Source organism: Oncorhynchus mykiss, chromosome 7, assembly GCF_013265735.2.
Source record: "Oncorhynchus mykiss isolate Arlee chromosome 7, USDA_OmykA_1.1, whole genome shotgun sequence".
Lineage (NCBI taxonomy): Eukaryota > Metazoa > Chordata > Actinopteri > Salmoniformes > Salmonidae > Oncorhynchus > Oncorhynchus mykiss.
Window position 1 is genome coordinate 69,725,012 of NC_048571.1, and position 15,883 is coordinate 69,740,894.

At 42.8% G+C, this 15,883-nt stretch overlaps 1 protein-coding gene across 1 annotated transcript in view; it reads left to right on the forward strand.

Moving 5' to 3' along the window:
- The window catches only part of LOC110528363 (phosphatidylinositol 4-phosphate 3-kinase C2 domain-containing subunit beta), an 88,663-nt gene that overhangs the window by 16,852 nt on the left and 55,928 nt on the right, over positions 1-15,883 (forward strand). Inside the window, exons 2-5 of the mRNA XM_036983959.1 lie at positions 12,040-12,952; positions 13,261-13,361; positions 13,685-13,845; positions 14,307-14,427. Coding sequence (XP_036839854.1) covers positions 12,128-12,952; positions 13,261-13,361; positions 13,685-13,845; positions 14,307-14,427 — 1,208 coding nt within the window. The 5' untranslated portion in view covers positions 12,040-12,127. The remainder of the gene's footprint in view (positions 1-12,039; positions 12,953-13,260; positions 13,362-13,684; positions 13,846-14,306; positions 14,428-15,883) is intronic.

The following is a 15,883-nucleotide window of genomic DNA, read 5'->3' on the forward strand; positions in this document are numbered from 1 at the left end:
GTGACTGCAATTTCCGGTTGATTTCTCAGCCAAACGTGAAGAACAAATGGAGCTATTTCACCTAAAAAATAATATTTTGGGAAAAAATGAACTTTGGCTCTCTACCTGGGAGTCTCGTGAGTGAAAACATCTGAAGTTCATCAAAGGTAAACGATTTAATTTGATTGCTTTTCTGATTTGTGACAAGGTTGCCTGCTGCTAGCAAGGCATAATGCTATGCTAGGCTATGATAAACTTACACAAATGCTTGTCTAGCTTTGGCTGTAAAGCATATTTTGATAATCTTAGATGACAGGGTGATTAACAAAAGGCTAAGCTGTGTCTCAATATATTTAATTTGTGATTTTCATGAATAGGAATATTTTCTAGGGATATTTATGTCTGTTGCGTTAGGCTAATTAGTGTCAGGCGATGATTACGCTCCCGGATCCGGGATGGGGAGTCACGAATTAACTGTACTAGAATACTTAAAAGGCAGCAAAACAATGTAATATTGGTTATCGGTATACTTTTTTGGGGGGGAATATCGGAAATCGGCCAAAAATGTAATATCGGTGCATTATTACCTAAGTGTCAAGTACACCATAATGCAAGTACTTCCTAGTTTGTTACAATGTGTAGCACAGGTTACTTCATTGCTAGATCCTCTATTATAAAGCTTATGTGGTATACCATGTGATTGACAGACATCACTGTCACTGATATTAGATCACTGAGGGCTACCCTTCCAATTAACCAAACAATTAACCAAAGAGGTTAGGACCTAACATTAGCAAACGTTGCTGTAATGTTGTTGACACATCCAGTAGGATTTAGGATCAGCTGTCAGACCAGTTAGTCTGGTTGTGGTCAGGTTGTTGTTTTATCGACTGTGGATATGGGACCATTATTTCTAATATAGGTATGCACTGCAGAGAACCAACAGAGAATAGGAAAGGGATTGTTTATGAATTGGGATGTGTGGATCATTTCAAAATTCTCTGAACAGGCAGTTACCCTACCTCACATGACCTCTGCCAAGGATTATGTCCTGTTATGCCATTTTATGTCATGTCATGATCTGGCAGAGATCTTTTGGCCATTAACAGCCTTGGGTGATATAATGTAGGTAGAAAAGATAATGGACCTATATAGTTTTTTAATAATATTATCTTTGAAAATGTACAATCACCAAAATAAAAGACAGTCAGGGAGAATTGAAAGTAAAAAAAAAAAGAGACTCTAAAACTGAACAAAAATGTAAACACGACATGCAACAATTTCAAAGATTTTACTGAGTTCATATAAAACACAAACTGTTTATAAGACTAGGATGTCTGTAGTCTCGTGTCTGTGTGTGTATTTCCATCTGTGTTAACGTTTGTGTCTATGCAAACAGAAAAGAGTGAGTGGGATGTCATGACGTTCAGTCTGTGGGAGAGGTGGAGGGAGGATGTGAGGGATGATGGGGGATGAGAGAGGGATGTGTGAATGTGTGACATCTCTGTTGTGTCATTACTCTGGAATCAGCTGGCTGTAGCAGTAAGGGGTGCTGCAACTGTTGTTGTATACTTAAGCAGTTTAGTGTGTGTGTTGGGTTGGGTTGGTGGGGGAGGGGTGTGGGTGTGGTGATGACAGCGGCCCCTTTGTCTCTGGACTGCCAAGCTGTGTGAACAAATCTGAGTCTGACCCTCCTCACGTGACACACACACAGCCCCCCTCCCCATCCTTTGTTCTTTCAGTCTGTGAACCCCACCTCTAATTGAATGGGATTATATGCCTCTGGGGGACAGATTCCAGGGGGTTGGATCTGGCCTTGGTCCCCACATCCCCTAACCACCCCCACTTCATCCCTCTCCAACAATGTGGCCCCTCCATCTCCACTTCTTCCCTCCCCTCTCCTCGGCCCCACTCTGGGTTGCTCCCCCCGGGCTACTGGCCAGGCCCTGCCATCTCTCCTGCACTGGAGCTTCCTCTCCGTAGAAACCAAATGGCTGACACTAAAGGAGATTGACTGTTATTCAATGTATGGATAGTGTTGCCTGGTTACAGAGAGAGCCAATAGATCCGTCTTTTCTTTTGTGTGTGTGTGTGTGCGTGTGCATGCGTGATTCTTCATCTTGTAGGCCGTCATTGTAAATAAGAATTTGTTCTTAACTGACTTGCCTAGTTAAATAAAGGTAAAATAATAATAATCTGTTGGCGTCTGGAGCTGAGCCTGTGTTTATAAACATGTCTGGGTCTTGGCTGGCTAATTTATTAGAGGAGACACACACACAGTCTCACGTCTTGGCAGTCTTGTTCATTAAAGTTGTGATGTTCCGTCTCTCTAATGTATTCCTGACATCTCATCTCACCACAACCCAGAAGCTTAGAATGGAACAGGGTGTTGAAGTGGAAGCTGGTTGACAAAGGTGCTGATTGATGTGATCAGAATGTTTTTTTTTTTACAAACCTCTCTTTTCTCTTAACTTGTCCTTTTCACTCTCTTTCTCTCTCTCGCTCTCACTCACACACACACTTTGTTGAAACAGGAGGGAGGAAACACACTGTATTGTTAATTATCTGCTGGTCAAATGTCCCATAAGTGTTCTACTCTGAGTTGAGTCAGTATATTCTCTCCCTGGGCCTTGGTTTGACTGTTTGGCTGGGAAAGGGTTTGTGTAATAATCTCTTTTCCATTCCTTAGGAAATAAAAGCTGCCTGCTATAGAAGGGCCACAGAGCTACAGTAGGCCTGACATACACGTTTCCCCATCAGTTGTGTCAAGCTGTCAGCCAGGATAAAGGAGGTCAGAGTCAGGAGCACCATAAGGCTCCAACTGAACAGATGATAGAAAGCTGTCTGCTTTCCCTCTATTTTTGGGGCATTCCACCATGCACACGTGCACACACACGTATGCAAACACACACCCTGTGAGAACTTCCTGGAGGAAGGTATTCTGAGCGGGAGGTCACTCCCACTGAGACTCTGGGTCTCAGTGGGAGTGGCAGGCCTGGTCTCCATGGTAACCGGGTCAGGAGAGGTCATAACAGAGGCAACCAGATGTATTGTCTCAGAGACCAGACTGTATTTTATAAAACATTTTAATGGGTAGATCAGCTATAATATTGCAGTTAAATTGTAGTTTCATTCAATGTAATTTCCTATCCCCCATATATATTTTTGTAATATATATATATATATATATATATATATATACACACACAGTGGGGCAAAAAAGTATTTAATCAGCCACCAATTGTGCAAGTTCTCCCACTTAAAAAGATGAGAGCCTGTAATTTTCATCATAGGTTCACTTCAACTATGACAGACAAAATGAGAAAAAAAATTCCAGAAAATCACATTGTAGGATTTTTTTATGAATTTATTTGCAAATTATGGTGGAAAATAAGTATTTGGTCAATAACAAAGTTTCTCAATACTTTGTTATATACCCTTTGTTGGCAATGACAGAGGTCAAAGGATTTTCTTTTGATGTCAATCAAAGAGGCACTGAGTTTGAAGGTACGCCTTGAAATACATCCACAGGTACACCTCCAATTGACTCAAATGATGTCAATTAGCCTATCAGAAGCTTCTAAATCCATGACATCATTTTCTGGAATTAATTTTCCAAGCTGTTTAAAGGCACAGTCAACTTAGTGTATGTAAACTTCTGACCCGCTGGAATTGTGATACAGTGAGTTGTAAGTGAAATAATCCGTCTGTAAACAATTGTTGGAAAAATTACTTGTGTCATGCACGAAGTAGATGTCCTAACCAACTTGACACAACTATAGTTTGTTAACAAGAAATTTGTGGAGTGGTTGAAAAACAAGTTTTAATGACTTCAACCTAAGTGTATGTAAACTTTCAACTGCATACATACATACATGCATACAGTCAGTCAGTCAGTCAGTACCAGTCAAAGGTTTTAAATTATTTCTACTATTTTCTACATCATACAATAATAGTGAAGACATCAAAACTATGAAATAACACATGGAATCATGTAGTAACCAAAAAAGTGTTAAACAAATCAAAATGTGTTATTTTCAATTTTTCAAAGTAGCCACCCTTTGCGTTGATGACATCTTTGCACACTCTTGGCATTCTCTCAACCCACTACAGCTGGAATGCTTTTCCAACAGTCTTGAAGGAGTTCCCACATGCTGAGGACTTGTTGACTGCTTTTCCATCACTCTGCAGTTCACCTCATCCCAAACCATTTCAATTGGTATCCTTTAGTAGTGGTTTCTTTGCAGCAAATCGACCATGAAGGCCTGATTCACGCAGTCTCCAGATTCACGCAGTGATGTTGATGTGTCTGTTACTTCAACTCTGTGAAGCATTTATTTGGGCTGCAATTTCTGAGGCTGGTAATTCTAATGAACTTATCCTCTGCAGCAGAGGTAACTCTGGGTCTTCCTTTCCTGTGGCGGTCATCATGAGAGCCAGTGTCATCATAGCTTGACACACAGTGCTTGGTAGGAATGCTGTGTTGCATGTGTAGGTATGCACATCAGAGATGTTGCCATTTTTAGCTAATATCGGCTGATTCCGATATATCGTGCATCCCTATATACAGTGAGGAGAACTGTATTTGATACACTGCCAATTTTGCAGGTTTTCCTTAATTTTTATCATAGGTACACTTCAACTGTGAGAGACGGAATCTAAAACAAAAATCCTGAAAATCACATTGTATGATTTTTAAGTAATTAATTAGCATTTTATTGCATGACATAAGTATTTGATACATCAGAAAAGCAGAACTTAATATTTGGTACAGAAACCTTTGTTTGCAATTACAGAGATCATACGTTTCCTGTAGTTCTTGACCAGGTTTGCACACACTGCAGCAGGGATTTTGGCCCACTCCTCCATACAGACCTTCTCCAGATCCTTCAGGTTTCAGGGCTGTCGCGGGGCAATACGGACTTTCAGCTCCCTCCAAAAATGTTCTATTTGGTTCAGGTCTGAAGACTGGCTAGGCCACTCCAGGACCTTGAGATGCTTCTTACAGAGCCACTCCTTAGTTGCCCTGGCTGTGTGCTTCGGGTTGTTGTCATGCTGGAAGACCCAGCCACGACCCATCTTCAATGCTCTTACTGAGGGAATGAGGTTGTTGGCCAAGATCTCGCGATACATGGCCCCATCCATCCTCCCCTCAATACGGTGCAGTCGTCCTGTCCCCTTTGCTGAACAGCATCCCCAAAGAAGGCTGTTTCCACCTCCCTTCTTCACGGTTGGGATGGTGTTCTTTGGTTTGTACTCATCCTTTTTCTTCCTCCAAACACGGCGAGTGGAGTTTAGACCAAAAAGCTCTATTTTTGTCTCATCAGACCACATGACCTCCTCCCATTCCTCCTCTGGATCATCCAGATGGTCATTGGCAAACTTCAGGCGGGCCTGGACATGCGCTGGCTTGAGCAGGGGGACCTTGCGTGCTCTGCAGGATTTTAATCCATGACGGCGTAGTGTGTTACTAATGGTTTTCTTTGAGACTGTGGTCCCAGCTCTCTTCAGGTCATTGACCAGGTCCTGCCGTGTAGTTTTGGGCTGATCCCTCACCTTCCTCATGATCATTGATGCCCCACGAGGTGAGATCTTGCATGGAGCCCCAGACCGAGGGTGATTGTCATCTTGAACTTCTTCCATTTTCGAATAATTGCGCCAGCAGTTGTTACCTTCTCACCAAACCGCTTGCCTATTGTTCTGTAGCCCATCCCAGCCTTGTGCAGGTCTACAATTTTATCCCTGATGTCCTTACACAGCTCTCTGGTCTTGGCCATTGTGGAGAGGTTGGAGTCTGTTTGATTGAGTGTGTGGACAGGTGTCTTTTACACAGGTAACGAGTTCAAACAGGTGCAGTAAATACAGGTAATGAGTGGAGAACAGGAGGGCTTCTTAAAGAAAAACTAACAGGTCTGTGAGAGCTGGAATTCTTACTGGTTGGTAGGTGATCAAATACTTATGTCATGCAATAAAATACAAATTAATCACTTAAAATTCATACAATGTGATTTTCTGGATTTTTGTTTTAGATTCCATCTCTCACAGTTGAAGTGTACCTATGATAAAAATTACAGACCTTTACATGCTTTGTAAGTAGGAAACACTGCCGATTTTGCAGGTTATCAAATACTTGTTCTCCCCACTATGTAACATTATATTGGTTGAAAGAATTTTGTGTAATTTAAATTGAAAAATTTGAAGTTTTGAATACCGCTTTGTTTTGCGTATTAATTCGTAAACCATGTGCCATGGAATCAGTACATCGCATCTCATCCAAACTATTTTGCAATCCATATGGCACAGCTGTCCATTTTTTGGGGTCCTTAAATGAAACTGTTATATATTTTTATTAATCCCAATTTTCTTAAACAAATTTTAGTCTTTAATGCAGGGTCGATAGGCAAGTTCCTTACATTTGAGTGTTAGCTTGTCTGATTCAGGACCATGAAGGCTTTCCCATACACAACTCGGGCCTCTCACACAGAGAGAGAATAGTAGGGAAGAGAGCAGTCACATGACAGAGAGACAACCTGTAATATACAAGGTCTGAGGTCATCTGCCTTTGGCCTAAAGAGCAGGAACCCAGACTTCATCAAATAAATTTGAAAGACAGACATTGTCATCCTATAAGAAACATGGTATAGAGGAGACGGGCCCACTGGTTGTCCTCTAGGTTACAGAGAGCTGGTAGTCCCATTCACCAAACTACCAGGTGTGAAACAGGGAAGAGACTTGGTATGCTAATTTAGTATAGAGCAGATCTAACCCACTCTATTAAATTAGTCAAAACAGGAACATTTTACAACTGGCTAGAAATTAATTAGGGAATTATCTCAACAGAGAAAAATGTCCTTGTGGGCTACCTATACCCCCCCCCCCCCCCCCATTAGAATCCCCATACTTTAACAATGACAGCTTCTCCATCCTAGAGGGTGAGATCAACCATTTCAAGGCCCAGGGACATGAGCCAGTCTGTGGCAACTTACATGCCACAGAGTTTCAGCATGCTTATAGGGAAGGACACTCAACAAGCACAGCACTTACACAAATGAGAAATTGATGATAAAATGATTGTGGGGGATGTCTTGTTAGACTTTAGTGTAGCTGTTGACATTATTGATCATAGTCTGCTGCTGGAAAACATTTGTCTTATGACTTTACACCCCCTGCTATAATGTGGATAAAGAGTTACTTATCTAACAGAACACAGAGGGTGTTATGACTTTACACCCCCTGCTATAATGTGGATAAAGAGTTACTTATCTAACAGAACACAGAGGGTGTTATGACTTTACACCCCCTGCTATAATGTGGATAAAGAGTTACTTATCTAACAGAACACAGAGGGTGTTATGACTTTACACCCCCTGCTATAATGTGGATAAAGAGTTACTTATCTAACAGAACACAGAGGGTGTTATGACTTTACACCCCCTGCTATAATGTGGATAAAGAGTTACTTATCTAACAGAACACAGAGGGTGTTATGACTTTACACCCCCTGCTATAATGTGGATAAAGAGTTACTTATCTAACAGAACACAGAGGGTGTTCTTTTAATTGAAGCCTATCAAATATAATCTAGTTAGAATCAGGAATTCCCCAGGGTAGCTGTTTAGACCCCTTGCTTTAATTTTTTTTTACTAACGATATGCCACTTGACTGAGTAAAGCCAGAGTTTCTATGTATGTGGATGACTCAACACTATACACGTCAGCTACTACAGCGACTGAAATGACTGTAACACTCAACAAAGAGCTGCAGTTAGTTTTAGAGTGGGTAGCAAGGAATAAGTTTGCCCTAAATATTTATAAAACTAAAAGCGTTGTATTTGGAACAAAACACTCACTAAACCCTAAGCCTCCCTCAACTATAATCTTGTAATAAATCATGTGGAAGTTGAGCAACTTGAGATGACTAAACTGCTTGGAGTAACAGTAGTTTGTAAACTGTCATGGTCAAAACATATTGATGCAGTAGTAGTTAAGATGGGGAGAAGTCTGTCAATAATAAAGCGATGCTCTGCCTTAACAACACTATCAACAAGGCAGGTCCTACAGGTCCTAGTTTTGTGGCACCTTGACTACTGTTCAAAATTGCAATTTGGTCAGAACAGGGCAGCGCGGCTGGCCCTTGGATGTACACATAGCTAATATTAATAATATGCATGTCAATCTCTCTTGGCTCAAAGTGGAGGAGAGATTGACTTCATCACCACCTTTATTTATGAGAGGTACCGTAATTTCCGGACTATAAGCCGCTACTTTTTTCCCACGCTTTGAACCTCGCGGTTTATACAATGACGCGGCTAATTTATGGATTTTTCCCGCTTTCACAAGATTCATGCCGCCAAAAAACCGAGAACCGTCACATAATGTGAATCGAGCGCGCTCAAACTTCCCATCATTCTGATTACGGTAGTCATTTTGTCACCCTCATCATGGCAAAGACACGGAGAAAAGCATATGATGCAGCTTTCAAGTTGAAGGCGATCGATCTGGCTGTTGGAAAAGGAAATAGAGCTGCTGACAGCATGGAGCATTGTCAAAAAATCCACTCTCATCAACGGGTTTCGAAAAGCTGGACTGCTGCGTGTTGAAGAGGGCAGCGATCCAACATCGGATGAAGCAATTCTGAGGCTATTCAACTCCGACACCGAAGGAGATGACTTCAGTGGTTTCAGTGCACAGGAGGAGGAAGATAGTGACCAATTGTACTGTTTACTGCTATTTTTTACATTTTTGTTACAAGCTGTGTTTCGTTAAAGCCTATTTATTTTTGTTACAAGCTGTGTTTTGTTTAAAAGCCTATTTATTTTTGTTACAAGCCGTGTTTTGTTTAAAAGCCTATTTATTTTTGTTACAAGCCGTGTTTCGTTAAAGCCTATTTATTTTTGTTACAAGCCGTGTTTCGTTAAAGCCTATTTATTTTTGTTATAAGCCGTGTTTCGTTAAAGCCTATTTATTTTTGTTATAAGCCGTGTTTCGTTTTAAAGGCTGTGTAAAGTTCATTTGTTTCAATGTACCGGTAGGCACCTGCGGCTTATTTATGTACAAAATACATATATTTTTTTATTCAGTGGGTGCGGTTTATATTCAGGTGCACTAAATAGTCCAGAAATGACGGTATTTACATGTTGAATGCACTGAGCTGTCTGTCTAAACTATTTGCACAAGGCTCAAAAACCCATGCATACCCCACAAGACATACCACGAGGTCTCTTGACAGTCCCCAAGTCCAGAACAGACTATGGGAGGAACACAGTACTACATTGAGCCATGACCACATGGAACTCTATTCCAAATCAATTAACTGACGCAAGCAGTAAAATTAGATTTAAAAAACAGATACAAAAAACACCTTATGGAACAGCGGCGACTGTGAAGCAACACAAACATTGGCACAGACGCATGCATACACACACACATACGATAACATACGCACTATACATACACATGGATTTAGTCATGAAGATATGTGGTGGAGTAGGGGCCTGAGGGCACAGTGTCTTGTGAAATCTGTAAATGTATTGTAATGTTTTAAAATTGTATTAACTGCCTTAATTTAGCTGGACCCCAGGAAGAGTAGCTGCTGCTTTGGCAGCATATACTGTTACATTGGTGCCGTGACCCGGATCACTGGTTGCTGCGGAAAAAGGAGGAGGTCAAAAGGGGTGTGAGTGTAATGGACGTGAAACGGCTAGCATAGTTAGCGGTGCGTGCTAAATAGCGTTTCAATTGGTGACGTCACTTGCTCTGAGACCTTGAAGTAGTAAGTCCCCTTGCTCTGCAAGGGCCGCAGCTTTTTTGGAGCGATGGGTAACGATGCTTCGTGGGTGACTGTTGTTGATGTGTGCAGAGGGTCCCTGGTTCGCACCCCGGTATGGGGATTGAGGGGCTTTCTTGGATGTGCTTTGGCATATGATTGCTGTAAATAAGTGTGTTAGCTAGCATACACCGATGTAATGGTCACATAAGCCACTGCTAACACAGTTGTCTTCATGCTACAGATTTTGCCATCGACAGCCATCGATACCGCTAAGCCCTGCACAACTAACGTGCTGTTTCCCATTTAACGACAGGTATTGTATTTTTGTGTTTTGTTCGTCCAGTATGAAAATGTGATGCAAGGGATTTTGCCATCGACAGCCATCAATACCGCTAAGCGCGCACCGCTAACTAAGCTAGCGTTTCACATCCGTTACATACACCTACAGCTCATCCCTTGGCAGTAGTACTGTACTTTCACTGACCTCAACCCAGAGTCTCTCAGAGTGTTCAGTCAGCCCACTGACACCCCTATCAGATCACAGCAAAATCATAGTCTACTTGAACAGAGCAATACTCAATCATGAGGCATCAAAGCTAAAGGAACTGCATAATATTCAGAAATGCTATACATGGAAGGAAAGTAGTGTAGAAACCTACCAAAAAGCATTGAACTTCTTCGGGCTAGGGGGCAGTATTTGGAAGTTTGGATGAATGAGGTGCCCAAAGTGAACTGCCTGTTACTCGGGCCCAGAAGCTTGGATATGCATATAATTAGTAGTATTGGATAGAAAACACTCAAGTTTCCAAAACTGTTAAGGGACACATCAACAGAATTAGACTCAGACAAAAAAATTGTGACTTGACAAATTGGAAAGAATTCACACAAAAACAGTAAACTAGAATGCTATTTGGCCCTAAACAGAGAGTACACAGTGGCAGAATACCTGACCACTGTTACTGAAAGGAAATCTTTGACTATGTACAGACTCAGTGATCATAGCCTTGCTATTGAGAAAGGCCTCCGTAGGCAGACCTGGCTCTCAAGAGAAGACAGGCTATGTGCACACTGCTAAAACATGTGGTGGGAACTGAGCTGCACTTCCTAACCTCCTGCCCAATGTATGACCATATTAGAGACCGATATTTCTCTCATATTACACAGACCCACAAAGAATTTGAAAACAAATCACATTTTGATAAACTCCCATATCTATTATGTGAAATACCAGTGTGCCATCGCAAGCAGCAATATTTGTGACCTGTTGCCAGAAGAAAAGGTCAACCAGTGAAGAACATACCCATATTTGTCTATTTTCCCTTTTGTACTTTTTGCACATTGTTCTAAAACTGTACATAGCAATAACATGACGTTTGAAATGTCTCGATTCCTTTGGAACTCTTGTCAGTGTAATGTTTACTGTTAATGTATTATTGTTCATTTCACTTTTGTTTATTATCTATTTCACTTGCTTTGGCAATGTAAACATATATGTTTCCCGTGCCAATAAAGCCCTTTGTATTGAGAGAGAATGCTGACCCAGCCTCTCCCTCAACCATGTTTTCCTCTGCTGTGTTTTTTGTGTGTCATGGCCAGTGTGTCTGTGTGCGTGCATGTGTGTGAGGCCATATTATGGGTTAAACATGCACATGGGGGTGGTTAAAGAAACTAGGCTGTGATTCTACTGAGCTGCAGTTGCCTGTTCGAGGAACAATATGTTCATCTTCTTTACATAAGACTTGTCCTATATAATACATTTTGTTCCTTTAATGATGGTTTATAAACTGTTCCTGCAGCCCTTTAAAGCTGTGATATGTAACTTTTTGGTTACATATCACATGTCTAAGAAGCAGTAGATCTGTTCTATGTACACTATTTCTATGCTTCTCGTACTTAAGTTTGTTTTTGCGTTTTTTACTTTTGGTTTTGGACATCATGTTCAAACAGCTGAAAATGCAATATTTGTACATTTTGAAAATATATTTCACAGCTGTTTAGATGGTACAATGATTCTCTACACTGTTCATTCTTCTTTTGTCACATACACTGAAATTAGGCAAACTGTTTCGAATTTTAGCAACCAGGAAATGTCGGAGCAATATCTGCGTAGTGCATCTTTAATGTTACAGAGAAAATTGAAGATTAAATTAAAGGGGGTGGGTAATAGCTGTGGAATACACATTGAACTGAGAGCATTTGGCGTCTTTGGCAGAAGAGAAACATATCCCTCATTCTCCCTTTGACTTTAATTACTTTTTTTATTACTCTTTCTGATAAACTCTCTCTCCACAGAGCGTATTCTGAGCCCAATGTCTCTTCTCTGGAAGCCCTAGCACCGGTGTTTTCCTCTCCTGTCAGTGGTGGCATCCCCTGTAGGAGCATGTCGGCAGCACAAACTCAGAAGGATAGCGAGGGTCCCTGGGGACTGGATTCCCTGGGCTTGAGCCAGAGAGAGCTGGTACTGGCTGAAGCCCTACAGATGGAGTATGATGCCCTGTCCAGACTCAAACAGGACAAGGGGGGGGACAACCAGGGGACCAGCAGCCAGGGTGGTGGGAAGGTACCTACCCTACCACCCTGGGAGGGCCAGAGGCAGGTCGATCGCCCCCTCCCACCCCGCCCCAGCCTTAGTCCTCCTGGAAGGAGTTTGCTAAGAGGATTATCTGGCTCAGACCTCTCCCTCCACCACCTCCAGCCTGGGGGGTCCCACTCCCCACAGCCCTCCCCAGCCAGGGCCAGGGAGCCCATCTACATCCTGGATACTCCAGGGAAGGGAGACTACTTGAGTTCCAGCTATGGGGAGTCAGGGTCTAGCTTTGGTTCTTCTCTGACTCTGCCTAAAGGCTTTCCCCCTCGTCCTGATGACCCTCCTCCTGCTGTACCCCCCAGGACCCCTCTACTCCCTTCCTCTGAGCCCTTCCTGCCCCCCCGACCCACTACGACTCCCCGAGATGTCAACCTGTTCACCCCCGAGGTGGACCAGCCCAAACTGTCGTCAGGGGAGACGCTAAACTACGAGAGCCTCAACGACGCTCTCTCCAAGCTCAATGGGGATTTGCCATCGCCAAGGGGTAGGTGGGCCAACGGGGACCAATCAGGGAAGCCGTTGGCCCGGAGCAAGACGCTCCCCCCTCAGGTGCCACCCCGCACCTACGTACCTATCCAAAAGAGCAACAAGAACCAGCACAGAGTGTCGGCTGACCCGGTAACTACTCACCCTGTGACAGGGTTACAACAGGTTCACGACAGCTTCATTACGTGACTTAGCATGACATAGCATTAATCCCCATCTAACGTTGTTACCTCATACCCTCATTCCATTTTTCCATAAGGAAACCTAGAAACAAATAAAGAGGCCTTGAAATGTCTAGTTTTGTTTTATCCCCAGTTTACTTCAATCCAGTCAAGTCCAGCACAGCTGTTTTCCATTACTTTGAGTTCTGTTACTCTGAATGTTCCATTACCTTCAGTTGTGACTCTGATCGTTCCTGTGTCTCTGTGTGTGATTGACAGGTGTCCCTGGGCACCAGGCGCAATGGTTTTGGCTATGAGCTCTTCCAGGTGTCAGAGGAGAGAGATGAGGAGGTGGCCGCCTTCTGCCACATGCTCGATGTGTAAGTGTCGTGGTTTTGTTGTGATTGTATTGTGGTCAGGTTGTGGTCAGGCTGTCTACATGCAATTATCACCATTTATTTTTTTTATTTTACCTTTATTTAACTAGGCAAGTCAGTTAAGAACAAATTCTTATTTTCAATGACGGCCTGCCCTCAGGGGCAGAACGACAGATTTGTACCTAGTCAGCTCGGGGATTTGAACTTGCAACCTTCCAGTTACTAGTCCAACGCTCTAACCACTAGGCTACCCTGCCGCCCCCATGACTGTGTGTTGTCAGGCTATTTATTACCTGTTAATGATCATGACTGTGTGTTGTGTTCAGATTGCGGTCAGCATATCCGTGCAGTGACCAGTCTAAGAACACAGGGTTTGTGTGGACACCCTCAGTGGGGCCTGAAGAGCTGCAACAGGGGTTAGGGGTCAGCGTCAAGGTTACGGTCATCAGCGACCACTTTAGAGAACCACTCACCTTCACCTGCGATGGTAAGACACACACACAATGCTGACACCACAGGTTCAACAGCACAGAGATCTCACCCCTATTCTCATACACACCCTTAGTGAATGTAATGTGTGCTGGCCTCAGTCCTGTCCAGACCACTGTGGTTCTCCAAGATCAGGGATCCGGGATAAGGGATTAGGAAAAGCCTGTTGTTGGGATCCCTTGATGTAAATATGCTGACCTCTCAATTAAACATGACTGACTCATTCATCTGTCTGAGAGGGAGAGAGATTTAAGGGATGTTTCTCTCTCTGTTTCTCTCTCCAGCTCACCCTTTCTCCATTAGTGTGTAAGACTATGTGCTGTGGGTACCGTCAGGTCATGACTCATGATGAGGGCAGAGAGTATGTTTTTTCTCACTCAGAGAGATCATACTGGCCAAATGAACAGTCACTCTATTGCCTCATTCTTCGGTCTCTCTCTCTCTTTCTTTCTCTCTCAGGGTCGTCTACCGTAGACCTGTTGATCTACCAGACGTTGTGTTACGCTAATGAAGACCTCGACCACATTGATGTCGACCACTACCTCCTCAAAATCTGCGGTCAGGCCGAGTTCCTACAGAAGTAAAGACAACCATCTAGACATTGGCTACACCCTCCTAGACATTGGCTACACACTCCTAGACATTGGCTACACACTCCTAGACTTTGGCTACACACTCCTAGACTTTGGCTACACACTCCTAGACTTTGGCTACACACTCCTAGACTTTGGCTACACACTCCTAGACTTTGGCTACACACTCCTAGACTTTGGCTACACACTCCTAGACTTTGGCTACACACTCCTAGACTTTGGCTACACACTCCTAGACTTTGGCTACACACTCCTAGACTTTGGCTACACACTCCTAGACTTTGGCTACACACTCCTAGACTTTGGCTATACACTCCTAGACTTTGGCTACACACTCCTAGACTTTGGCTACACACTCCTAGACTTTGGCTACACACTCCTAGACATTGGCTACACACTCCTAGACATTGGCTACACACTCCTAGACATTGGCTACACACTCCTAGACATTGGCTACACACTCCTAGACATTGGCTACACACTCCTAGACCTCGGCTACACACTCCTAGACCTCGGCTACACACTCCTAGACCTCGGCTACACACTCCTAGACCTTGGCTACACACTCCTAGACCTTGGCTATACACTCAAATCAAATGTTATTGGTCACATACACATGGTTAGTAGATGTTAATGTGAGTGTAGAGAAATGTTTCACAACAACTACCTAACACACACAAGTGTAAAGGAATGAATAGGAATATGTACATATAAATATATGGATGAGCGAAAGCCGAACGGCATAGGCAAGATGCAGTAGATGGTATAGAGTACAGTATATACATATGAGATGAGTAATGTAGGGTATGTACACATTATGTAAAGTGGCATTGTTTAAAGTGACTAGTGATACATTTATTACATGTAATTTTTCATTATTATAGTGGCTAGAGATTTGTTGGCAGCAGCCACTCAATGTTAGTGATGGCTGTTTAACAGTCTGATGGCCTCTGATACACCTTTACTGACCTCAGCTCATAGTCTCAGCTCTGTGTTTGTGTGTGTGTATGCATGTCTCAACCTTACGTTTGTGTGTTTGTGTGTGTGTATGCATGTCTCAACCTTACGTTTGTGTGTTTGTGTGTGTGTATGCATGTCTCAACCTTGTGTTTGTGTGTGTGTATGCATGTCTCAACCTTACGTTTGTGTGTGTGTATGCATGTCTCAACCTTACGTTTGTGTGTGTGTATGCATGTCTCAACCTTACGTTTGTGTGTTTGTGTGTGTGTATGCATGTCTCAACCTTACGTTTCTGTGTTTGTGTGTGTGTATGCATGTCTCAACCTTACGTTTGTGTGTTTGTGTATGCATGTCTCAACCTTACATTTCTGTGTTTGTGTGTGTGTATGCATGTCTCAACCTTACGTTTTGTGTGTTTGTGTGTGTGTATGCATGTCTCAACCTTACGTTTGTGTGTTTGTGTGTGTATGCATGTCTCAACCT